Source organism: Phocoena phocoena, chromosome 10 (assembly GCF_963924675.1).
Source record: "Phocoena phocoena chromosome 10, mPhoPho1.1, whole genome shotgun sequence".
NCBI classification, from domain to species: domain Eukaryota; kingdom Metazoa; phylum Chordata; class Mammalia; order Artiodactyla; family Phocoenidae; genus Phocoena; species Phocoena phocoena.
This window is the reverse complement of record NC_089228.1, coordinates 85,601,334-85,625,794: the sequence shown is the minus strand read 5'-3', so window position 1 is coordinate 85,625,794 and position 24,461 is coordinate 85,601,334. Positions and strand designations below refer to the sequence as shown.

Below are 24,461 nucleotides of genomic sequence, written 5' to 3'. Positions count from 1 at the left end.
GCCTTTTCATTCTTTCTCAAGGATGATTAATCTTATATTTTGTGATTAAGGTCGGTCAAACATTAAATCTTGACTACTGAAAGGCAAGCTCTTTAATGTTGGCAATTCTCAGCCCTTTTTTCATTTACACCTCCCTCTGACACAATTAAGATTGATGAGCCGCTTAGTAAAAAAGAGTTCTCCAGGAGGGATTTGGGAGTTTATTGGCACACTGGATTTTAATACTTCTTTGCCAATTTTATTTGTCCCTGCTATTTTTTTGTACACGAGAAAAACTGATGAAATCAGCATGTCATCTCTTTTTTGGGATGGAAGATACTTTTCTAACAGGCAAACTGATTCCTGTGGGCTATTGAGAAATGGAATTGTTTTCTGAAACGTTATCGACTTTAACAAAACTAAGTTACATTTAGGTACTAAATTTGGGGTTGGTAGATGCAAACTATTACATTTAGAATGGATAAACAACAAGGTCCTACTGTATAGCCCAGGGAACTATATCCAATCTCCTGGGATAAACCATAATGGAAAAGAATATTTTAAAAAGGATGTCTATGTGTATAAAACTGAGTCACCTTGCTGTACAGCAGAGATTGACACAACATTGTAAATCAACTCTACTTCAGTTAAAGAAAAAGACAAAAAGGACTCGCGAACTAATATACAGTGTAAAGGAGAGGAGAAATGCTGCTAAAGCAGGTACTTCCAAATACAGCAAGAAAGCTGTTCTATGCACCTGGCTTAGTCTCAAAGCCAAAGTCAGCTCAAAGCTGACCTGCCAGGGGCTCTGAGGCTGAACCTTACCTTCAGGCTTTTCAGGGCCAGGCAAGCTCCCTTCTGGAGCCAGAGGTCAGTCTTTGTTAGGGCTTCACAGTAATAGAGCAGGGCCTGAAAAAGAAGGAAAGGACGCTGTGAAGACACTTCGATTTGTTTGTAGTTTTAGGTGTATATATCATTTTTACTCCCTGAGATAAGCTACAGATAAAACAAGACATTTTGCACTACCTTCAGAACAACAACAAAAAAATCCATTAAAATTCATGTTTATTAAAAGAGCTGTCTCTTTACTCAATTCATCATGCCTTCTATTCTATGACTGGAGTCACATAATACATGGCCTCTCGTGTCTTGCTCTTTCAGTGGGGGTGATGGCATTCGGCCTATAGAAGAGAGTTTTGAGCAAATTCTACCAAAGGATCAGAACTTTGTAGGAAAGAACAATATGAAGTTCATGCTCTTGGGCCAGAATGGCATTAGAATGGAGTATCTTCCTGTGAGTACATGTCACCACATGCTAGCTTATGTAATGCCTCAGAAAAGTTAAGCAAACTCTTCTCAGAGTTCAACATCGACCTCCCCAAGGACAAGAAGGACCAAGTTTGATTTTCTTGAGCTGATCTGAAGGTTGACATGAATTGATTTTTAGAATGACTGTTCAAGTTGTAAAGGGCTCCCAGAGGACCGAGGCCCTTGCTTGTACTGGGCCCCAATGTGCTTGAATTGCAGGTGTCTATTATACCTGGATGACTGTTGAATTAAAGCCAAGAGAGGTAAACTGTCTCTTCCCTAGCATCAGGAGTGATGGCTTTTCAAATTAAAAATATTCTAGCTGTTTGACCCAGTAATTTGATGACTTAACCCCAAACTACTCATGAGAAATGCATGTGCGTGAACATACATACGTATGTTCATCATAATATTTTTCAGAGTTGGAAACTACACAAATGCTCATCAATACGGAATAAGAAAATAATGGGTTATTCATATACTGAGATGCCATTTATCCATCAAATAGAATGAAGTAGATCGATACGTTCTGCCATGGAAAGAAAATAACCACGATATATTACGTTTAAAAAATCAGTCGCACGACAGAATAGTGTGATCTCGTTTAAGAAAAAAATAATTATCCATGTTAGCATGGATAAAATAGAAAAAAGCTGAAGGAATGTACACTAAGTTATTAACAGTTTTCTCTGGGGGATGCCTACAGGTACTTAACTATTTTCAGTATATTTTTGTAGTTTAAATCATGTTACAGAATATATATTATTAATAAGTGAAAGAAAATTATTTTTATAAAGGAAAAGATGACAAACTATTAATAGTAAATGGCATAAAGTTAAACAAGCTTCTGCCTCGATGTCCATCATTTCATGCCCTACCTTTTCCCTGAAATGCTCATTTCTGGAGGCTGCTGCCAAGTAAAGCATCACAGCTTCACTAACTCCACTGTCATCCCCAGTTAAGAGCAGAGCCAGAGTCCTGAGTATTTCCTGCTGGGCCAGAAGGCTGCTGGGTGCAAGGTCACTCATCACCTGTAGCAGTTTTTCATCTCTCAGTGACTGCAGAGTCTGAACCATGGAAACTGGAGAGTGAGAAGAAAACAGAGGTCACCTTCTGACAGTAAAGGAACATGTTCATTAAAAATATAAATAAGACTCAAGGATGTACATAATAACAGACCCAAGGATATATGAAAATTAGCATATTAGAAAGGTGATGTTTCCAATTAGTGAGAAAAGGACAGATTATTCAAATAGCTATATCAAGGCAAATGAATCATATGAGAAAAAAGTAAAAGTGGATTTCTACCTCATAATGGCTACTATAATAACTTAGAGATGAATTAAACAGTCACATGTAAAAATAACAGTGAAGAAAATACAGGTAAACAGTTTCTACAGTGATCTTTTTTTACTGTCTTTTTATTTTTAAAGTCTTCATTGAATTTGTTACAATATTGCTTCTGTTTTATGCTTTGGTTTTTTGGCTGTGAGGCATGTGGGATCTCAGCTCCCCAACCAGGGATCGAACCCGTACCCCCTGCAACTGGAAGGTGAAGTCTTAACCACTGGACCACCAGGGAAGTCCCCAGCCCCCTGTATTTCAGTCATACTTGCCTGGCAAAACCCTGACCCTGAGTGACCCCTTACTCAGCCTTCTCTCTGTCTGCACTCAGGAAACTGGACCCTGATGGAAAAATCCAGTTGGTTGGAATATGGGGACAATATGATAAAAAATAGGATTCTGAGTTCCATTTGGACAAATTGACCATGCTCTATGTACTCTAATCCTTAACTAGATATCCAGCATGGGCATCCATCAGCCACAAAAGCATTAGGATAAGAGTGTATCTGGTCCGTGCAGATGGGAAAATATAACAAAATTCACATTCCATTGATAGAGCCACATCCTCTACACATGAACAAATTTGTGAATGATTAATATTTTTTTGCTTTAATTTCCCATTTCTCCTGCTGTGGTTGTTCTGGTAACTTCACTGTTTTATAAATAAACACTCTAGTAAAAAGTCTCCAGATAATATTATGTTTAACAGCTAAATAAGTAACAGAAAACAACCTAAACATTCAACAATAATCCAATATATTAGTATGCATCTAAATGCAGGGATATTATAAAACTAAAAAATGTTTCAAAGAATTAATAACATGGGATATAATGTCAAATTAAAAAACCAGGATATAATATTCTATAATGAGTAATCACAATTTTGAAATTTAAAACCAGCGTACAATCAACTGAAAAACACGTTATATTTTAAAAATAGGAGAATAGGTGACTTGAATCTCTTCCTTCATACTTCTCCATGTTTTCTAAAAATTTTTTTTTTTTGTATAATGAACGGCTTTTCTTTGTATAAAGAAAGGGGAAAAAAAGATAAGTAAAGGCTTAGAGTTCTTCCCATGGTCATTCTCCAGGGCCGTGTAACAGGAGGAAGGGGATACGGTTTTAGGACCCCAGGGTCTCACTTTGTTATGCTCTTCATTTCTTTTTTTGTTTGTTTGTTTGTTTGTGGTACAGGGGCCTCTCACCCCTGCGGCCCCTCCCGCCGCAGAGCACAGGTTCCGGAAGCACAGGCTCAGCGGCCATGGCTCACGGGCCCAGCCGCTCTGCGGCATGTGGGATCTTCCTGGACCGGGGCACAAACCCGTGTCCCCTGCATTGGCAGGTGGACTCTCAACCAATGCGCCACCAGGGAAGCCCTATGCTCTTCATTTCTTGATTCTAAATTTGTCACAATCTAAATCGATTTTCTAAAAAAAAAAAAAAAATCAATTTTCTGAGTAAATTTCTATATTATTCAGTTTCCATCAGAGGCGTCTCCTGCCCAGGCTTGCCCTCTCTGGCACTCTGGACTAGCATGGCTATTCGGGGCTGGGGAGTGGGACCTAAGCACAGACTCCCGTGCTCAGGCTGGAGTGGCCCTGGGTGGAGGAAGATTTTCTTCTTCTCCCTGTGACGCCAATCACCGTGCTGAACATGGTGCCGCAGGGTTTAACGTTCTAGAAAGAGAAGGGCTGAGCCTGGGTTTGGGTCAGGGTCAAAAGTGTTTCTGCCACTAGCGCTGTGCCAACCTGTCTACTCCCAAGAACACACCTCACTCCCTCCCCTCCCCACCCCCTCCATTGCCCCATTGTCAAGCGTGGGTGGAGAAATAGATCACAAACCTGGGAACCAGAAACCAGCCCCTTACTGCCTGGCTCCACTCCCAAAGAGGTTTTCACTCACTGCAGACACTGATTTTATTTCTTATGTTCGAAGGGCCACATGAGAAGGCAATAAGGAGCTTCACTGCCGCACCCCTGCGTTGGTTGCCTGTTCTCTTCAATCCCTGGATATGAAGCCTTAGATGTGGTTTTTCATCTTCTCCTCCTTTCCCTTCCCAATCTGTCACCCCACTGGTCTTCTTCTGAACCTCACTTCTGCTTAGTATTATGAAAGCGCCACCAAAAAGGGCAACATAAAATAGCACTGCCTGCGGGCTTGATCCCACAAGTGGCAAATACATTAATGCGGGAAAGAAATTACAGAAGTCTGAAATCATTTACCAGCTTCCTGTTAATGGCACACCCCTGCTGGATGACTGGAATGTGCTTAGCAAATCCCTGGTTCGTTGCCAAGGGGCTTACTAATGTGAAAGGTCTAGAAGTCATTTAAAAGGCGAACCTTAGCCCAGCTGTTGACTTGGGGAAAAAAAATTACCACCACTAAAAACTATGACTAGAAAGACCAGGGATCATTCCAAACTGAGCCCCACACAGTGTGACCAAAGAACGTGTCCCACCTTGCTTGGCCAGCTGGTTCAGATAACTCTCTAGGTCACTCACACCATGGCTCGTAAAGTAACTGTAATACTGGAAGACAGTGATGACTTCGGAGGAGAGGCTGGAGGTAAGCAGGGGCTCGGCCCGGTCCAGGATCTGAGACACCAGTGTGCGAAACACTATTTGGAAGGGGAAGATACGGAGCAGCTTTTAAGAAACATGATCAATCATTCATTCATTCATTCACTCATTCATCTTTCTACTGTGGTACATGACAGAGTGAAGTCTGTAAAGTGAAATCAGTGTACAGCCGGATGATTTTTGCATGTCTATACACCTGTATAGCTTGTCATCTGGATCAAGATACAGAACACTGCTAGGACTCCATTAGGTTTTCTTGTGCCCCTTTCCAGTCTATAGTTACCCACCTATCCCCACCATGGGCAACTAATGATCGAACTTCTATCAATATATTAGCTTTATCTGTTCTTGAACTTCATATAAATGGAACTATATAGTATGGATTTTTTGTATCTAGCTCCTTTTGCTCAAAAACTATCTGTGAGATTCATCCAAATTGTTGCTTGTAGCAGTAATTTATTCTTTTTGAAAACTGCTATGTAATACCCTATCGCATGACTACATTACAATGTATCCATGTTCTTGTTGATGGGCATTTGACTTGTTTCTAATTTCTGGCTCTTGTGAATAAAGCTATTAAAAAATGAGCGTAAGCATTATTTCTCTTGACACGTTTAGGAGTGGAATTGCTGGGTCACAGGGTAGGAGTATACATATTTAGTTTTCACAGACACTGCCGAACAGTTTTTCCCAAGTGGTTATACCATTTGACACTCCTGTATTGCTGACATTTTAATGAAAAACAGATACGTACTTCAATAGCAACACAGACATATAGTCCTTTTCAAGGTCACTGCTGATATTCAGAATGAAAACATGTTCAGTGCCTTTCTTTTCTTCGATTTTACTAAGTAGATGATGTTTTCTCTGGAGGGTAAGCCCTTTCTCAGGGCTAGCTGTGGGGAAAGTGTTGAGGGCACCTCTCTAGCTCTCACTCTCAAAACAAATGACAGAAATGTTTCCCTTGCTCCTGCTGCCCTGTACCTGGGTCTGCAAGTCCGGGATAGTCTCTGTTGACAGTTCTGGCAAAGCTGGCTTCTAGCTGCTTAATCACTCTGTCCGCTGAGCTGTGGTAGACCCCAGCCGGGCTGCAGCACTTGGTCCAGAATGACAGCAAAGACAGCTTTTTGTGAAATTCCGGTATGGCTGGAATAGAAGAGCAACACCCCATCCCATGATACATGTTTTGAATGAAATAGATGAAGAGATGGACCTGGGTCAGGATGGGGAAGGCATCACCAAGGGCCTTTCTTTTTTTTTAATCAGAACTACAGGATTCCTCTGTCGTTGGCAGGTGTCCTGAGGGCAAAGAAGTTGAGATGAGGATCTCATCCAGCCTGGGCAGCAAAGGAAATGCAGCAAAAGCAAAGCTGTTTGCTTTAGGTGATAGAAAACAGCAGGTCTACCCTTGGGAGAAGGTCCAATCATCTCATCTCCTATAACTTAACAGCAAAAAATGTACAGGATCAGAGACTCAACCCTCAGGAGACTTTTCTGCAGGGGGTGCAACAGAGCAGAGGATGATTGAAGGAGTTTTTTCACCCTGCCCAGGCGGCTCTCTGACTGAAATGATTGAAGAGCCGTATGCCACGGTCAGCATTTCACTCATGTGGCTGTGATCATGCAGAGGGGCCTGGGGGAGGAACGGACAGGAGTCTGAAAGTCCTGCCCCTTTTCACATCTCTCAGAGACCTGCCAAGGTCACCTGCTCCTGGGAGGACCGGAAGCAGGAGGCAGAAATGTATAGAAAGAACCTACAAGGTGTTTTAAGCTTAATCGGAGATAATCCAGGAGATCCTAGTTTTCCACTATTTCCACAGACTATCTGATGTGAAAAATGATACAGATTCTTGCCTATAGGAAACAGCCCTGTAGCCAGACCACACAGATTCAAAGGCACCTTTCCTGGGTCAAGTTCTCTACCTAAAGCTCTCTGAACCAGGGACGCTCCTGAAGGCCTTTGACTGCTCGTTTTTCTACCTTTCCCAGTAGGGTTTGAGAGCACGTTGCCTTGACAGTCAACCACTGTGGGAGCTGTCTCAGCCAGCTCTGTGGTGCAAGCACAATCCTGATTACCTGTCCCAAATGGAACCACACCAGGAGAACAAGTCTGTGAAACCGCCTGGGAGGTGGTTCTGTGTATACACTAGCGTCTGCCTTCTGGGGGTGGAGGCCCCGCTAGAAAAAGCTAGGCGTCTGCTGTTTTGACTCCGAAGGCTGAAGCATGGTGTTAATTACGACCACACTCGTGTGGAGACCTTCCTCTACAGCCCAAGAGCGCTTCTCTGCCATCCTAACAAAGCCATGAATAGATGCAGGCACGGGAGGGGGCTCGTGGGGTCAACATTTACAAGAATGGCAGCGTAACTGCAGGTGCTCACCTTCGATGACAGAACTGATGCTTCCTATGTTCTCATCACTGACGGCCGAGAGCTTCTCCATCACTTGGATTTGCCTAGAAAGCTTCTCTAAGAGGTTTCTGGCCACAAATGGGGTTTTGCTTGAGAAAACAATTTGCTGATAAAACAAACAAAACCACTGTGTCAATTACGTTGTTGTCAACAGAGCTTTCCCCACTCAACCTTGTCCTTCTGAATGAAGTGGGGATGTTTTGTTTTGTTTTTGCGGTACGTGGGCCTCTCACTGTTGTGGCCTCTCCCGTTGCGGAGCACAGGCTCCGGACGCGCAGGCTCAGCAGCCATGGCTCACGGGCCCAGCCGCTCCACGGCAAGTGGGATCTTCCCGGGCTGGAGCACGAACCCGTGTTCCCTGCATCTGCAGGTGGACTCTCAACCACTGCGCCACCAGGGAAGCCCATGTAGGGATATTAAACTCATACACGTTTCTCTTCCAGTTTGAAAATGTTCCTCATTCCAGGCCGGTTACAACATCTGCTGAAATCAGACATGCTTTTGTTGCTTTCAACTTTTTTCATGCCTGTGTAAATTCCTGAATTTTCTCAGTAGTAGGGTTGCAAGGTTATTATAAAGTTACCTTTCTTGTATGTACTGTCAATCTAAAACTCCTCTCTGAAACTTGAAGGGCATATTTAGGTTGCCCTCCGGTATGGAAACAGAAAAAAGATTTTTATTTTTACAAGCGTAGTAATTTTTCACAGCCTGATTTATTTCCTTGTCTTCAAGCTGAAAATTAAGAGCGTGCTGTAGAATAATCCTAACTACAATCAAAGCTATCTCACTACAGTTAACAAGTTCTTACTATGTGCCAGGCACTGGTCTGAGCCTTATACGTGTATCAGTTTGTGTTATTTTGCACAACAATCCAATGAGGTGGGAACTTTTGATTTTCCATTTTACTGATGAGGAAACTGAGGCACAGAGAGGTCAAGTAACGTGCTCAAGGGCACATAAATAGCAAGTGATTTCACTTGTGTGCAGATCACAAGAATAAGGAAGGGCTTGAGAGGGGAAAGGACAGAAGTCAGTCGCTGCCTGAAGGTTCTAGTCCTTTCTGTGTCTCTCAGAAACCTGTCCCCTTCACTTGGTAGGCATGGCTGCAGGATGCAGACCTGTACCACCATTCCGTATGGTCTAAAGCATTTGGACTCTAAGGCAAAGAGAATTTTTCGAATTCAAAAGTCAAGTGCAGCAATTATGCACTAATGCCTTTCATGTAAATAAATACGGTAGAAAATAACTGCTTTATTTTAAACATAATTATAGCTATTATGATTTTTATGGACTGCCCATTTTTATCTCTTTGCAATTATATACCAAATGAATAAGTAAACTCTGATTCAGGAGCGGGTGTGAATTAGAAATCAAGCTTCTAACCCTTACTCTTTTATTCTATATCTTTATGTCTACCTCTTTTATTTTCCTTTTGTTTTTCTTTCTTTCTTTATTTTTATTGGGGTATAGTTGTTTTACAATGTTGTGTTTGTTTCTACTGTACAGTGGAGTTCCCTGTGCTATACAGCAAGTTCTCATTAGTTATCTATTTTATACATGTTAGTGTATATATGTCATTCCCAATCTCCTAATTCATCCCACCCCTCCTTTCCCCACTTGGTGTCCATACGTTTGTTCTCTACATCTGTGTCTCTAGTTCTGCCTTGCAAACCGGTTCATCTGTACCATTCTTCTGGATTCCACATGTAGGCGTTAATATAATATTTATTTTTCTCTTTCTGACTTACTTCACTCTGTATGACCATCTCTAGGTCCATCCACGTCTCTACAAATTCTTTTCCTTTTTTTAAATTTTAAAGATCTAATTGGCTTTACTAAATGATTCATGGATTGGGCAGTATCTCACGTACCATGTAGAGAGGAACTCCCCTCTTGTTTTTCTAGTGTTGATTTTCTCCACAGAAGAGTTGAAGTGTTATAACCAAGGCCTTATTATCGAGAGAAACACTGCACTGACTACTGCATGCCAATTATTCTTTGAGAGAAAACATCCATCCCTTCATGGAAGAGAATTCTCCCATGCCTCACAAAGTAATGACTTTACGTCTAAAAGGTGAACGGGGAGTTTGCTCAGCACAGTCTCGGCCTCACCAAGGACAAAGAGCCGTGAAAACCATCTCATTCCAGTGCTTGATGAATAGAGCATAGCTATAAGTCAATGACAATCCTTGTCCATCTTGGTCAGAAAAAAAAAAAAAATTGCACCTTCTGCCAGATTGGTTGTCAGCACCTGGCTTGTAAATTCAACGCTCAACAGAAGAGAGCTCCTGGGGTGTTGGCCAACCTAGTGCAAGAGTCATAACTGCCACCCAGTTTCCCAGAGCACGTGAGGTGTCTGAGGCTGCTTTGAGGGTCTACATTCGTGGAGGAGAAGCAGATTCTTCTACATCTCATCACAAGTGTGTTACTAAAAAAGCAACATTAACCCACTCCTGGCCTCCCTGGGGTCCTTCCTCCTCACCCTGCCTCTGGTCTCCCAGTTGGCCATGTGCTCTTAAAAGCACGATTCCTCCTCTTCTGGCCTGGCCCATCCCCCGGAAACCTTATACATTTGCTTTCACATTCTTTTCCTGTTCCCCACACATCCAAGCAAGTGGGAGAAGAACAAGATTGGGAGAAGACAAGCCACCAGGTGAGGGGGAAGCATTCAAGTACCGATAGCTGCTTGGGGGAAAATGCTTTGTTCAAGACAGCAGAAACTCTCCTTGCAACAAAAGAATGGCAGAATAGTTGCTCTGCTGTGGCAAAATCTTAAGTGATACACAGCCTGAAATGAGAAGAAAAGTGAGCCCCGGGGTGTCGCAGAATGAAAGCGAACTGGTGAGGAGGATAATACCTGTAAAATGTTCTTTCTTGTTGCTAATAAGTACTTATTCAAGATCTGGGAAACTGTGGTTATGTTCTGGAGCATTTTGCCTTTAGCTGTCCAGGTGGTAGAAAACTAGCTCGTGTGATGGGTTCATATTAACATATGTTCAATAATACTGGCTTTCAAAGTCCATTTGTAGATGGCGGAATGCAAATTCCTTATCTAAAATAAAAAAATCACACTACCCTCACCTATTATCAAATGATTTGAAAGCAAGAGCACATTATATGTCACCTACTACCTGTTAAAGTCTGGAGAACTAGGTTTTAAGATAGAAAACTCAGGGTTGAGGGAGCACGGCCATGCCTTTCAGAGTTTCTGAGTTGGGTCAAATCAAAGCAGGATGGTTCTCTTATTCCTGAGTTCTCATTTTCCTGGGAAAACTCAAAAAAGGAAGCACACATCCATTCTTGGTGCATCAAAAACCTGGGCTCTAAAAACCCAGTGTCGTCGCCAGTCCTACCTGGACGAGTTGGGTGCAGTACTGGAGGTGCCTGATGATGCTGAGGTCCAGGCTTTCATTTCCCGTGGTCAGTGGGAGAGGGCTTCCTGCCACACTAGTCCCGACTCCTGTGTCCTCAGTCAGGGCTTCGCTGAGGTGCCCCCTGGCTTCCGGGTGTACTGATCTGTAACTGTTGAAGCAGGAAGGTGAGCGAAATGTTAGCTGGTTCTTTCTGCATGGAAATCACAGGTCAACTCAATCACAGCACCCACTGAAAAGAGTCTTGCACTCGCCTATCTTGAAAAATAGAGATACCTTTTAAAAACTATTTTATAACTGAGCCTGGTCACCAATTTGCCTAATATTAAAAAGATCCTGCAAACAGACTGTTTCCAGAGTTCTCTGTTTGCTTCTCAAGCACAACGAACCATCTGTAAAGTTGGCTTACCAAGAAGTCTTTTGAAATGTGCCCTCATTCTATGGCACTTTCCTGCTCTGTTGACGGAGCGGTTTGCCAGATTTTCTGGGATTAAACTGTCCTGTGAACCTGTGGTTTCCCAAGAGCAATACCATTAAGAAATAATCAGTGAAGGCTTTTTCCTGGCCTTAAATCAATTGTGACTTGAAGAAAAGGAGAAAGGAAAGCTGTTAGGAAGAAACGTGATGTTCTACTCCAGACAAAAGCTAAAAGGGGCATTTGTATCGCTTAGTTCTGCCTCGCGGGCTTTGTGTAAAGCCCACTGTTGAACTGTCTAAAGTTGTATCATGATGGGCACTTACATTTAAAAATAAATCTGTTGCACCTATTATTTAATTTTATTCTTAATATGAATTTGTGCAGGAGGGCGAGGGGGAGGGAAGAGTCTCATTTCACACATGGAAGGAATGACCAGCAGAGGTGTTAACCAGAGCGTCCTCGTTCACACAGCTAGGCGGTTTTTGGCTTCTAGTTTCATGCGCCCCAGTCTCCACAATTTAAAAAGATAATGCACCAGAGTTTAGAGGGGTTGAATGCCTTACTCTGATTCACATTTGCCTCCAAGGGGAAAACATTCAGCTTGTGTCCTGGTAGTCAGCACACATTTAAAACACACACACAATTTCCACAATTTTCCATAATACCTCTGATGACATACGGTAAGACTGATCAAATTAGACATATTTAATAGCAATGTTCTGTAAAATTTACAAAGGCTATGATGTTTTTAAAATGCTTCTTGGGGCTTCCCTGGTGGCACAGTGGTTGAGAGTCTGCTTGCCGATGCAGGGGACACGGGTTCGTGCCCCGGTCCGGGAAGATCCCACATGCCGCGGAGTGGCTGGGCCCGTGAGCCATGGCCACTGAGCCTGCGCATCCGGAGCCTGTGCTCCGCAACGGGAGAGGCCACAACAGTGAGAGGCCCGCGTACCGCAAAAAAAAAAAAAAAAAAAAAAAAACTTAAAATGTTTCTTATAGCAAGAAGAAAAAAAGTTTAATCTGACCTTGATCCATCATCTAATAGCTTAAGCTAACAAATATACAGGAAGATGTTTGGTTTAAGAAGCATTTCACAAATTGAATCAAGTTAGAAAAATCTCACTGTAGAATGTAGAAGGATAATTTAAACATGACATTCATTTCATAAATTTTCTTTGCTATGCCCCCAATTTGCTCAAAGGATAAATTCTATTTCTCACTTTTTCTTTTCCTCGTTTCACTTTGGCAGAAGAAACCCTCCAGGAACAACAAAACTCCAAAATATTAACACCACCCGCAGAGAGGTCTGCGAAGGTTGAACAGCCATAGGTTGTTGTAACTTGAAAATCAGTGTATATAACACATCAAAAGAAAAGATGGATGGAAACCCACCCTTTCCTTTGGGAAAGTGTTTGTGGGTTTTTTTTTTTTTTTTTTTGCAGTAATTGATGGAGCTGAGTATGTTCACTGTGCTTACAGAATGGACCCCAGGCTCTAGCTCTAAACACGTGGTTTGGTACAAGAAAGCCCAATGGAGAAAGAAGGTGACAACATTTCACCTTTATCCTCCCTTCCCACTGCTCTGTCCCATCCCCATCCTAGAGAAGGCCACATTCCAGCTGGAGTCCTGCAGATCCAGTGGCAGTTATCAGTTACCAGTCATCTCTTCTTACGCTCTAAGGAAAACATGGACCACGGGGCTTAAACCTGGCTTTGATATAGGCACTGATGAGCTTAATCTACTGCAAAGACCCAATGGCCAAAAGGAACGGAGAGATAAGGGGTGGGAAAAGCAAAGTCTAACAAAATGAAGAAATTAGAAATATGATGCAAAGCAAGGAGAACCAGGTCCAAACTGATGATCCAGTAAGAGTTCTCCAGAAACACGGTATACCTACTTAATTTGCAATTAATTACATTGGGGACAAGTTGTAGACACTGAAACCTACAAGATGTATGTGTATACACATAAATATACACACACTCATACAAAAATCTCCCCTTCATTTATAAGGAAGAAAATCAATTTAATTTTCCTTAAACAACACCAAAACAGGTGAATGATATTTAAAAGTTGTACTTAACAATGAAAAGGAACTGTAAGCCAATTCATGTATAGGGGATTTTATCTTCCTGGAGATGTGTATCAGGTCCCGTCTGGTAGCTACAAAGAACTGCTGTACCAGCTATGACAGTAGAAATAGAAGCAGACGCTGACTTCAGACTTACCTATTTTTCTCAGTCTCAGTGTCTGAAAATACTGAGTCAGCACCTCCTCCAACGTTACAAACCTCATCACCATCCTCCTCCTCCTCGTCAAAATCAGAGGTGTTCAGAAAATCAAAGCTTTCTAAAGCACTTTCAACTGTAAGACTTAAACTGGAGGACCTGCTTCGGCTTACTGCTGGCTTGCACTGCAAAGGTAGAAGGTACCAAGGAGAATATCAACATATTCGGAAGGAGAAACACAACAAAGACACCCAGTGGGAGATGTGACACTTTTCTTTTTTTTCAAGCTTTTATTTTTTTTTTTGTTGGCATTAAAAAATTCATTTAAAGTCGTCTTATTAAAAGAAAGTACAACCGTGGATAAAATGACACAATATCTGGGATTTGTTCCAAAACAATCCAGAGGGAAGAAAGCAGGCAGAAGAACAGACACAAGACTGGCTGTGAATTGAGCACTGTGGAGGCTGGGGGATGGGCACATTAGGGTCCATCATCTGATTCTTTCTACTTCTGTTTGAAATTTTTTAAATAAACAGTTTAAAAAATATTACAATCAGAAGGCTTTGGGAAATAGAACTGCTATACTCTCTCCGCCTCGTGCCCAACCCCAAATAAAATGCAACTGGCAGACAAATCTAAGGAGTCACAGTCAATGCCAACTACTAACCAATCTCTAATTCCAAGTGGCAACATGTTTAGTGTCCTGAGACAGGGGTGAGCTATCTAAGGCAACTTGTTCTAAAGGATTCACAAAACAAATCCCAGAAATAGAAAACTACTCGAATTCACTTAATCCACACTCCCTAGGTAAGTACACTTAAATACTAATTTTACGGGGCTTCCCTGGTGGCACAGTGATTGAGAGTCCGCCTGCCGATGCAGGGGACGTGGGTTCATGCCCTGGTCCGGGAAGATCCCACATGCCGCGGAGTGGCTGAGCCCGTGAGCCATGGCCGCTGAGCCTGCGCGTCCGGAGCCTGTGCTCCGCAACGGGAGAGGTCACAACAGTGAGAGGCCCGCATACCGCAAAAAAAAAAAAATTAATTAATTTTACGTTCACAGCATGTAATTTTTCTTTGAGCATCGAGGAGAAAATAAATGGCATGGGCATGACAAGGAGTAGCTGTGCTTCCTCTACAGCTCTTTGAAGGAACAAGTTCCATTTCTTCCCTGACTGGGCCCTGGAATTATGTGAGCAAACCCATTCTATGGTCTGGAGAATTCTACATTGCTGGATATTAAGCAGAAATATTACAAACAGGGTAATGCCAGTTGCTGTGGGCACAGAGATGGAGAGAAGTTCTTCCAAATAGTCAAGAGGATGCTGGGGGTTACTGAATGGGACAAATTCTGCAAGTAAGAAGAACGAAATGTTCTCCATCCAGTTAGGTGGCACTCCCTGCTGACTTCATTACACAAGGTCGGAAGGGCCTTGCAGGGATCTGAGTCTCTGACACTCAAGACAAAGCATATAGGAAACCGTCTTTCAGTCTTTTAAATCAGAGTCGTTTCATTCGCCCTCAGTGATCTCCGTCCAAGAGGCAGCATCATTTAGTTTCTGATCCTCAAGGTGTTTAGCATCCTAGGAATGTGAAGGAGGGAAAAAAGAGAAAGCTTTGTCCAGCGGATGCTTTAATCCTGGCTGGAGACAAAGCCACTTGCCCCAGACCTCAACTCTAATGCCATTTTCCATCTCAGAGAGAGAGGAGGAGCCAGTCCCGACTTGACCCACTTCTAGGGTCTTCTTCCCTAAGCTAGACTGCAGAACCTGATCTTGCACAGTATGGATGTGTTTAAATACCGATCAAAATAAAGAAAGGGGCAGTTAAGGATTTTAGTAGCGGGATAGTTTTGGAACAACTGCAGATTGAAATAATACTCTGGAAAGAAACCTATAGCCACCAGGTTTTTATAAGACTAACAGATGACTTGCTTAGCGCTTCCTGGTGGACTGAGCTACTGATCAGCACCCTAGATGCCTGGAAATGGGGGCATCTAGACATTTGAGGCACTTACTTTAGGTGGATCAATTGTGTCTTAGCTCTTTACATTTAACAACTTTTTTCCCAGTAAGCAAAAGCTGGTCAACTGTGCTGACATGAGCTTGTTGAGGGGATAAAAGATGTTTTCACTGCAGTACTGGACAAACAGCCTCCATGCATGAGCCCTGAGCAGATGCTTTTGAGTTTGTTTTACAGGAAGCAGATTCAGAATGCCCATCCCTATTGCTCGGAGGCTATACCTACAGCTGAATCAATCTGTCATGAGCATTAGAGGATGTGGGGAGTCAGAACATGGATTATTATCTGCCCTGGGCAGACATCCCCTCCAGACCTAGGTCAGCGTGACCGAGACTGTGAGAAAAGCCTTGGGAAGGTTGTTCCAGATGCCACGGGGAAGGCCACATTTTAAAACCGTCACGCCAAGGGATGCAACAGCCTGCTACGGGTTGACCTGCCCCTGACACCGTATTTTCAAGCTTATTTTATAGAACAGGTTCCCAAAGAACTGCTCTTTCCAGAAAAAAGATCCAAGTTCTCTTCTCTGTGGCACTATAAATCAGAGTGGCAAAGCAAAGAATACAAGAAGTGGCAGTGGGATTCAGGACAAAAATTCCAGTTCTGTCTTCTTGTGCCTTGTTTTTAAAAATTTCATCTGTATGCCAAGTGGAGACAGATACATTCTGGGGTAGCATTAACGATCTCATTGCTAGGACCTCCTGCCTAAGAGGAAATCACCCCCTCACTCTTATCTTCCCATGTCTATCCTGAGCGGTCTGATTAGGAACAGGAGAGAGGAAGATAACTCTGGTGGAGTCAGGGTTCTCTGGCTTCTCGATTATTCGTGGGTGATTATCTGGGGTTCTGACTCACCGATTTGGGCCAATTGCAGAGAAGGGAATCCTCCAGGAGGTGGTGCCCTGGGCAGGGGAGAGATGCCCGTGGCTCTCACATCTGTACTGCCTAACTCTGTCTTCAACCATGGGAGGGCTCTCCTGCTTCCCTGATACTCAGAGAGGTACCCTCTCCAGGAGCATCTCAATGAGATTATGATGCCCAAAAGGCCACCATTTCACATTTGGAATCTGAATGATGAACTTAGGGACTGAGGGAATTTAGATGCTCTCCAGAGCTGTTAATTTAACTCCTAATCATTTTCCTTAAGTTGATCAGTTGTCAGGAAAATAAATATACGCTACTAGTATTAAAAATCAGTGCCATTTACGTGATGATTATCTACTGATCCTGTGATGGGGCAGGATAAAAAAGAAAAAAAGATAGGCTATTTTAAATAGAATGTTGGCTGAAGATACCTGTCTCCAGACCTAAGCCAATTTCCCTAAAAATGTACTTACTTTTAGAATGTCATCCAAGTGCATGACTTCTTGGTTCAGATCCTGAAACTCTTTATACTGCTCTTTATGTGGTTCTAATGCAAGGAAAAGCCCATTAAAGGCATCCTCTAAGCTTCCATCTAGGAAGGATCTACAACCTTCGGACTCTCCACTGACAGAGCCCTCAAAGAGCAGCCTCTCGGTGGCCGCCGGCACCTCTGACGAGGTGAGCCTCTTGACCAGCTGCTTCGTGATGTTTCCTTCAAAAGTGTCCAGTTCCACGGGCTTGAGTTCAGAGGCCTCGTCAGACTCTTGCAGAAGGGCCTCTGCGACACCCTTCTCCAGGAATAGGCGCTCCGTCCGGGCACCCGCGGATGCTCTGCAGGCCTCGGGCTTCCCAAGCCCCTCAGTCTCTTCCTCCCGGTGGGGCCTGGGCTCTGAGCCTTCTCCCAGGGAGCTCTTGGAAGAGGCCGAGCTGGAGTCATCCAGGCCCTCGTTCTGGGAGGAGGGGCTGTCGCGGTTCAGCTCTGCGGGGGTGATGGTGATTTCTGGATTTGCCGAGCACGTGCTAGGGAGAGAGCGGCCTGGGCTGTGGGAGAGGGCGCAGTCCCCATTGGGCAGGTCACTGAAGCTGAGGGACAGTGGCATTTTCTCCCCAGCTGCCTTCCCATTTTCAAGGATGTCATCAGGTAGATTTGACTGCAGATAAAAGGCAAATCATTATGATTTTAAATACAAGTGATGCGTTTGGCATGGTTCATTTCCACACAAAATGTAAGACAATTAAAATTTAAAAAACAGACCTTTCATGATATTAACATTGTATTGTTGATTTTGTGTGTGTGCCTGCACGCACATGCGTGGCAAAAGAAAACAAGCCTTTAAAAACTCTATTACTATTGTTGAATCTTGGTGAAAGTTCATTGCACTATTCTCAGGTTTGACATTTTTCAAAAGAAGAGGCTGGAGGCAGGGGAGTGGTGCTTGTTTCCCAAATCCCAGGATCTCACAATATTTGGCAGCCATAGTTAAGAATAGCACCACTGTTTTTTTGTTTTGTTTTGATTTTTTTTTGTTTTTGTTTTTTGGCATCGATCTTCAAAGACTTTACAACATTCTTGCTATTTCACTCAAAAGATGTGATGCTTTGTTCTGCTTCAGTTCTCATAAAATTATTTTTTGAAAATCTCTACCCACAAATCCCAAGCCCTGGAAAAAGTTTTATTAATTCAGTAACCATGCCACAAACAATTCAAGACCAGAAATACGTGCGCAGTGCTTCTATAAAAAGAGGAGAAAAAGACTGATAAACTGAACAACTATCTTCCAGGGCTGCAAACCCCAGAGCTCCCAGGGTGTCTAGAAATCCCAGGTGCTCTGTCAGGCAGCCCCAGGCTCTGTGATCCGTGAAGCAGAACTCAGAAGACAGAGGTCAGAAATATCCAGGTAAACAAGGTAATTTGTTTATGCAGGCGTTAAAGCAATTTCTAAGTCACCTTTCCTGACACAGTGGTCTTGGTAAAGTGCTAAATGTGGGAAAAGTTTTTTAGTTATTTGAGATCAACTCAAATAACTTTTGAGTCACCTTTCCTGACACAGTGGTCTTGGTAAAGTGCTAAATGTGGGAAAAGTTTTTTAGTTATTTGAGATCAACTCCTTCAAAATGAATACTCTCTCTTGGATTCCAGAATTGATTGTTTAAGTAAAGATAAGTACCTATTTTAATTATACATAAAACAATGAGGGAACTCCCTGGCAGTCCAGTGGTTAGGACTCTGCACTTCCACTGCAGGGGGCGTGGGCTCCACGATCCCTGGTAGGGGAACTGAGATCCCACACACTGCGTGGTGCGGCCAAAAAAAAATAATAGGGCTTCCCTGGTGGCGCAGTGGTTGAGAGTCTGCCTGCCGATGCAGGGGACACGGGTTCGTGCCCCGGTCCGGGAAGATCCCGCATGCTGCGGAGCGGCTGGGCCCGTGAGCCATGGCCGCTGAGCCTGCACGTCTGGAGCCTGGGCTTCGCAACAGGAGAGGCCACAACAGTGAGAGGCCCGCATACCGCTAAATAAATAAATAAATAAATAAATAAATAAATAAATAAAACAATGAATGATCACGATAGTGCTGGGAATTAGCCCAGGAAACAAAAATGTTACAGCAAGTGAAATGAGGAGCAGACAGAAAGAGGCTCCCCATCCTCCTCCAGCAGCGTCCATGGTCCCATCACTGGGCCACCAGCTCCCAATACATGCAATTTCAACTCAAACTCTCCATTCTCATCTGGTTGGAAGGTTTTTACTTTAATCACAGGATGAGTAAAAGGATGTGTCACTGGGGCACTCAAGTAACCTCTGCAGGCTCAGTTTCTTTGCCTCGAAAAGTGAGAATGTTTTCCTGGATTAGTGATTATTGAACTGTGCTCCAGAGTCCCGGTGCCTGGGGGGGGGGGGGGGGCAGGGGGGGAGGGAGTTCCAACGGGGAGGGGGTGGGTCCCCGTGTGACTCACTATTTCCAGCCTCCTTTACTTCAGTTTCCTTCCTCCTGTATCTGCACCCCCCCTTATCCCCCCAAACACGCTTTATGCCTCCAGGACAGACAAAAAAGGAAGCTTCTGGGGAGGGATGGGGGAAGGCTCAGTCCTGCTCCCTGCACTTCCTCCGTGGGGTCCCCTGGGGATCTCACAGAAGCCCTGGGTCCTCTGAGGGTTCCTGCCCAGCCTCAGCTCATCTTCAGAACACACATTCCGAGCAGTTCTGAGGGAGGCGGGAGGCGCTGGCTAAGTAAGGAGCGGGCCTGGTGGTCACGATTCTTATTTAAATTCCAAACTCCTCTTCAGCCACTTCTAACAAGTCTCACATTCCCAAACCCAATTTGCATGTACTTAAGTGGCAAATATCCAGTTAGACTGAGATGCCCTGCTGAAGGGGACATACAGCCTGACAAGAGCGCAAGCCTATAAAGGGGCACACGGGGAAGGCGTGCTGTAACTGAGGGGTGATGTAGGGATGCTGCAGGGTGGTAGGAGCCCCGGCAGGGGTGGGGGGTGGCTGCTCAGGAGAGAGAGTGTCTGGAACTCAGCCCTGGAAAATGCGGAGAAGAAGGGCAGAAGGAGGAGGAAGTGCATCCTAGAAGGAACAACAGGCTGTGGGAGCTCTTGAGAGGGAGGGTGCATTTGGAGGACAGTGATGGGGGTTGGGGTCGGCGGGGGAGCAGTCCGGTAGAGATGAAGGCTGGAGAGAGGAGAGGTGGGCCTGGAAGACTGGGCCGGAATGGAACGGCTGCTCCGAGGAGTTTGCGTTTATCCAAAAGGCTATAGGAAGCCATCACATTCTTTTCTAATCTTGCTCTTGTTTACATGATGCAATTAAAACCTCTACTAACCATCTCTACACCCTCCAGCTTGCAGTGTATGAGCACCAATATACACGTGACATTGACAGTTACTGCATCAGCTCTACTCTTCTCTGGCACGTGCATATCTTTCCCATTTTCCGTGGAAACTCCACTAGAGTTTAGCCTGGTCCATTTCACCTGTGTTTTTTAATCCAATGAATAAGATGCAATTATTATTATTATTTTTGGATGGTTTATTTATTTATTTATTTTTTGGGAAGAAAAATAAAAAACGCATTTCAGGTAGTCATTTAGAAAGAAAAATAAATCTATTTTTAATTTTTATTTAAAGTATATTTTAAAATATATCTTACTAATGCAACAATCTTTTACCTCATTTGAGCATGCAGAGTGGGTACTTGAAAGTGATTTTTAAAAATCTGTTTCAAACTCCTCTATAATCAGTCTCTCTACTAATTTAGGCTTGCCAGTTAGTCTAGAGCTGCACTCTTTTTTTTTTAACATCTTTATTGAAGTATAACAATTATTATTATTATTAACCAGAAGACTTTTAACCCTTTCCTCTCTGGACATTCAAAGATTACTTTTATATGTCTGTACACGGCAGAACATTCCAGGTATGTATGTACATATGTGTATGTGTATTCTCTTGTGACATAATGGATAACACATATAATGTAGGTTACCTATTACATTCCTGATTGCAAATTAAAGAGTTTCTTTTACTTCGATAGTATAAAACAAGCAAACAATACAATAAATTAAGGCTAAGAACCTCTTTCAATAAAAATAGTTTTGGGAAAATTGGTTTAAATCCAGTGCCAGGTTTCGAAGGCTACAACTGTAAAGATTGCTATTAGTGATACATTAGCTTAACTTGTGAACGAAAATCTTCTTTGACCTTGAGGGCAACTGTATTTTATTTTAAGTGACAATATTGTTACCATGGATATCTTTGCCACAGCGCAGAAAAGTCACAGCACAAAAGTGGAGATCATGAGCAGGGAAGGACAAACGGCCTCTCTCACAAAGGTGCATGCATGCCCAAATTTCCCACCCAGGGACAGGAGGCCCGTAACCGTTAGCCAATGAGCGAGAGACAGAAGATAAAACAAGAGCCATGCTAAAGCCCACATGCCACAAGCCCCCTACAGCAAGCACGTCACACCCAGGCGGGCCACACACACTCACATAAAACTCTAGAACGGCCTTGGGTCTCAGCCTGAGGGAGGGCAGGTCACTGAAAGAGCGGCTGCGGTGCAGCTTGGCAAAGAAAGACTCTTGCAAGGCACTCAAGACAGACAGCCTTGGCTTGTCTGGTGAAGGATGCAACCATCTCTTCAGAAGTCAAAGCAAAATGGGGGAGTTAGTGGAAAGCAGCAGGTTACCATGTTTTTGTCAGCTTTTTAGCGAGCATTTCTGATTAAAACAAGGAGGCCATTACTTACACCCACTTCTTTAAAAGTCTGATCTTAGAGAATGTGCAGAAAAGTCTACATGTGTTTACCAAGCAACAGGTTAAGTTGCGGGAGAGGAGAGGAGAGCCACAGGTGGTTTACCACCTGTGCGCGGGTGGCCACAGACATCTCGGAATGTGCTTTCCTTAGTCACCATGTGCTTAGGGTGAACTCGAAGATGACATTACAGTCAGCCCTCCGTATCCAAGGGTTATGCATCTATGAAAAAAAAATTCCAGGGGCTTCCCTGGTGGCGCAGTGGTTGAGAGTCCGACTGCCGGTGCAGGGGACGCGGGCTCGTGCCACGGTCCGGGAAGATCCCACATGCCGCGGAGCGGCTGGGCCCGTAAGCCATGGCCGCTGAGCCTGCACGGCCGGAGCCTGTGCTCCGCAACAGGAGAGGCCGCAGCGGTGAGAGGCCCGCGTACCGCAAAAAAAAAAAAATTCCAGACAGTTCCAAAAAAGCAAAACTTGAATTTGCCAATTTGCTGGTAACTATTTACATAGCATTTACATTGCATGAGGTATTATAAGTAATCTAGAGATGATCTAAAGTATCCGGGAGGATGTGCATAGGTTATGTGCAAACACTATGCCATTTAACATAAGAGACTTGAGCATCCTAGGATTCTGGTATCAAAGGGGGGTTCTCGGAACCAATCCCTCTCGGATATTGAGGGACGACTGTATTAGGAATTATAGAGACTCCCTAACACCGTATATTAAGCATTTCAAACCCTGGGTGCAAGCACTGCCTCAGGCTCATCATTTCTCCTCTAGAAATCACACTGAACTTACAAAGAAGGAGTGGTCTTTGAAGGTGGGCGTTTCTGGGGCGCCCTGGCTGTACATGGACATTCTTCTCTGGAGGGCGGCTGCCTTGTTCCCAGCGCCTGAGGATGGGGTCATGTCCTCCACGTCAAACGGACTGCAAAACAACAGGTCCCCACGAACACATGTTTGTTAAAGTCACCTATAATCACTGGTCCGCAGGCCAAGAAAGCACCTCATTATACTTACGTAAACTCAAACCAGTGGGAACTGGGCTGGTTTTGGCCAAATTGGTCTGTCAGCAAACAAACCAAGATAAAAAAAAGTGGAGCAGAAAACGGGGTCTAGACTCACCCAAGGGACCCCAGATTATCATCACAGCTTTAAGCACAATTTATGTGCACACCTGCAGACCAGATAAATTTGCTTCCTCGTTCGTATTAGAGACACAAACGTATTAATGTTTGTCCCAACACGAGATGTTGAAGAAGTCTGTAAAAATTCCTGGAGCTTTGCAAGGGCAGACGCTTTAATGATACAAGAGAGCAACAGATTATTGTTCGGTTCTAAAGAAAACTCTCCTATTCCTTTCAGTGGACCCAGAGCCTGTTGTGTGACTGAGAGGATAACAGTCTGTTCACAATGATGCCATTTATCAGCATGCCATGTGCTCCTCCAGCAGAAGCACTGATCTTGCATTTGAGACGTCAATCATTACAAGTTACGAGGAGAGATGGGCTGGGCAAAAGCTGTGGACACTGTTCCAATAACAAGGCAACATGTCTTTGCCGCTTCCATGCCTGACCCTCGATATTGTAAAGGTGGCCCCAAACATTAATACTGAACATGTCCTAGTTACTTGGTAATATACCAGGGGCCTAAGATCAAATGTTGTGAGCGACCAGTACTTAATAGCTTATCATGACCTTTCTCACGGGGTGACTTCAGAAAACCACTTTTAAGTTCCCTGCTTTGACAAAAGGTATCTCTGGCCCTTTGGAAATATTCTGTTTCAGTATATAGAGTGTGGAGAGACTAAGGATATCCAGAAATTTCCAAAGCAGTGTCAGGTATCTGAGATAAAGAGGGCCAAGCAATTAAAACATCATAGCGAGAATCAGGATCTTTCCGTGGATAAAATATCTCATACTGGACAGTTATTTTCTTTCAAATTAGTGGACGTGAGAGATATACTTCTTTATACACATCTAAAGGTTGAGAAGGAGGGGAGGATACAGAATAAAATATTTAAAAACAGGAAGTTGAAGAGGAGAGTAGTGATATGGCAGAGGGTTCTCCTTTAACGTGTGTGAACGTCACCCAGCTTATTCAAGAGATTCCTGGGCCCTGAGAGATTCTGACACAGCGAGTCTGGGGTGGGGCCTGAGACTCTGCTTTCGTACCAAACTCCCCGGTGATTTTGACGGTCCACACGCCACCCCTGGGACAGCACGAGCCTACAGCACTTGTTTCTATCATGATGATATTGAAAAGGGCAACTTACTACCAGGTGATTTCCAGGTTGAGTTTGATGGTGCCAAGGTCATTGATGTCCACAGCCACCACCTGAGGTCGTGCTGCAAACAGCTCTTTGGTCTCACAGGTCACACTGCCGACCAGGAGATGAGTTGCTAGCCCTTTGAGTTCTGTGACCTGGTGAGAGAGGGAGAGGTAAGAAAGGCCTTACAGGAGTGCAGAGGACGAAGCCAGGTTACTCTTTCCTTTGTTTTTCTTGGCCAGGGCAGGCATTTCAGAACCATATCTGAAATCAGAGGTGGATGTTTCCCAAGCCCATCTCACGTTTCCATTGCCCGCTCTGACACGAGGGCAAGTCTTTTGATGTACCTGTAGTACATACAGAGGTCTGTGGTCTGGAGGGGCAGCAGGCAGAAATCACGGGCACAGGT

General features: G+C 43.8%; 1 protein-coding gene across 4 annotated transcripts in view; it reads right to left on the bottom strand.

Moving 5' to 3' along the window:
- The window catches only part of RIPOR2 (RHO family interacting cell polarization regulator 2), a 208,684-nt gene that overhangs the window by 6,892 nt on the left and 177,331 nt on the right, over positions 1 to 24,461 (bottom strand). For 2 of the 4 annotated variants that reach the window (XM_065886506.1, XM_065886507.1), the window contains exons 11-20: positions 24,059 to 24,207; positions 22,582 to 22,711; positions 16,995 to 17,672; positions 13,640 to 13,824; positions 10,975 to 11,143; positions 7,592 to 7,727; positions 6,195 to 6,356; positions 5,090 to 5,248; positions 2,166 to 2,368; positions 805 to 888 (exon numbers count right to left, since the gene is read on the bottom strand). In XM_065886506.1, coding sequence (XP_065742578.1) covers positions 805 to 888; positions 2,166 to 2,368; positions 5,090 to 5,248; positions 6,195 to 6,356; positions 7,592 to 7,727; positions 10,975 to 11,143; positions 13,640 to 13,824; positions 16,995 to 17,672; positions 22,582 to 22,711; positions 24,059 to 24,207 — 2,055 coding nt within the window. Of the gene's footprint in view, positions 1 to 804; positions 889 to 2,165; positions 2,369 to 5,089; positions 5,249 to 6,194; positions 6,357 to 7,591; positions 7,728 to 10,974; positions 11,144 to 13,639; positions 13,825 to 15,149; positions 15,222 to 16,994; positions 17,673 to 21,517; positions 21,665 to 22,581; positions 22,712 to 24,058; positions 24,208 to 24,461 lie in introns of those variants that run through there. The other 2 variants (XM_065886505.1, XM_065886508.1) reach the window with 2 other exon arrangements.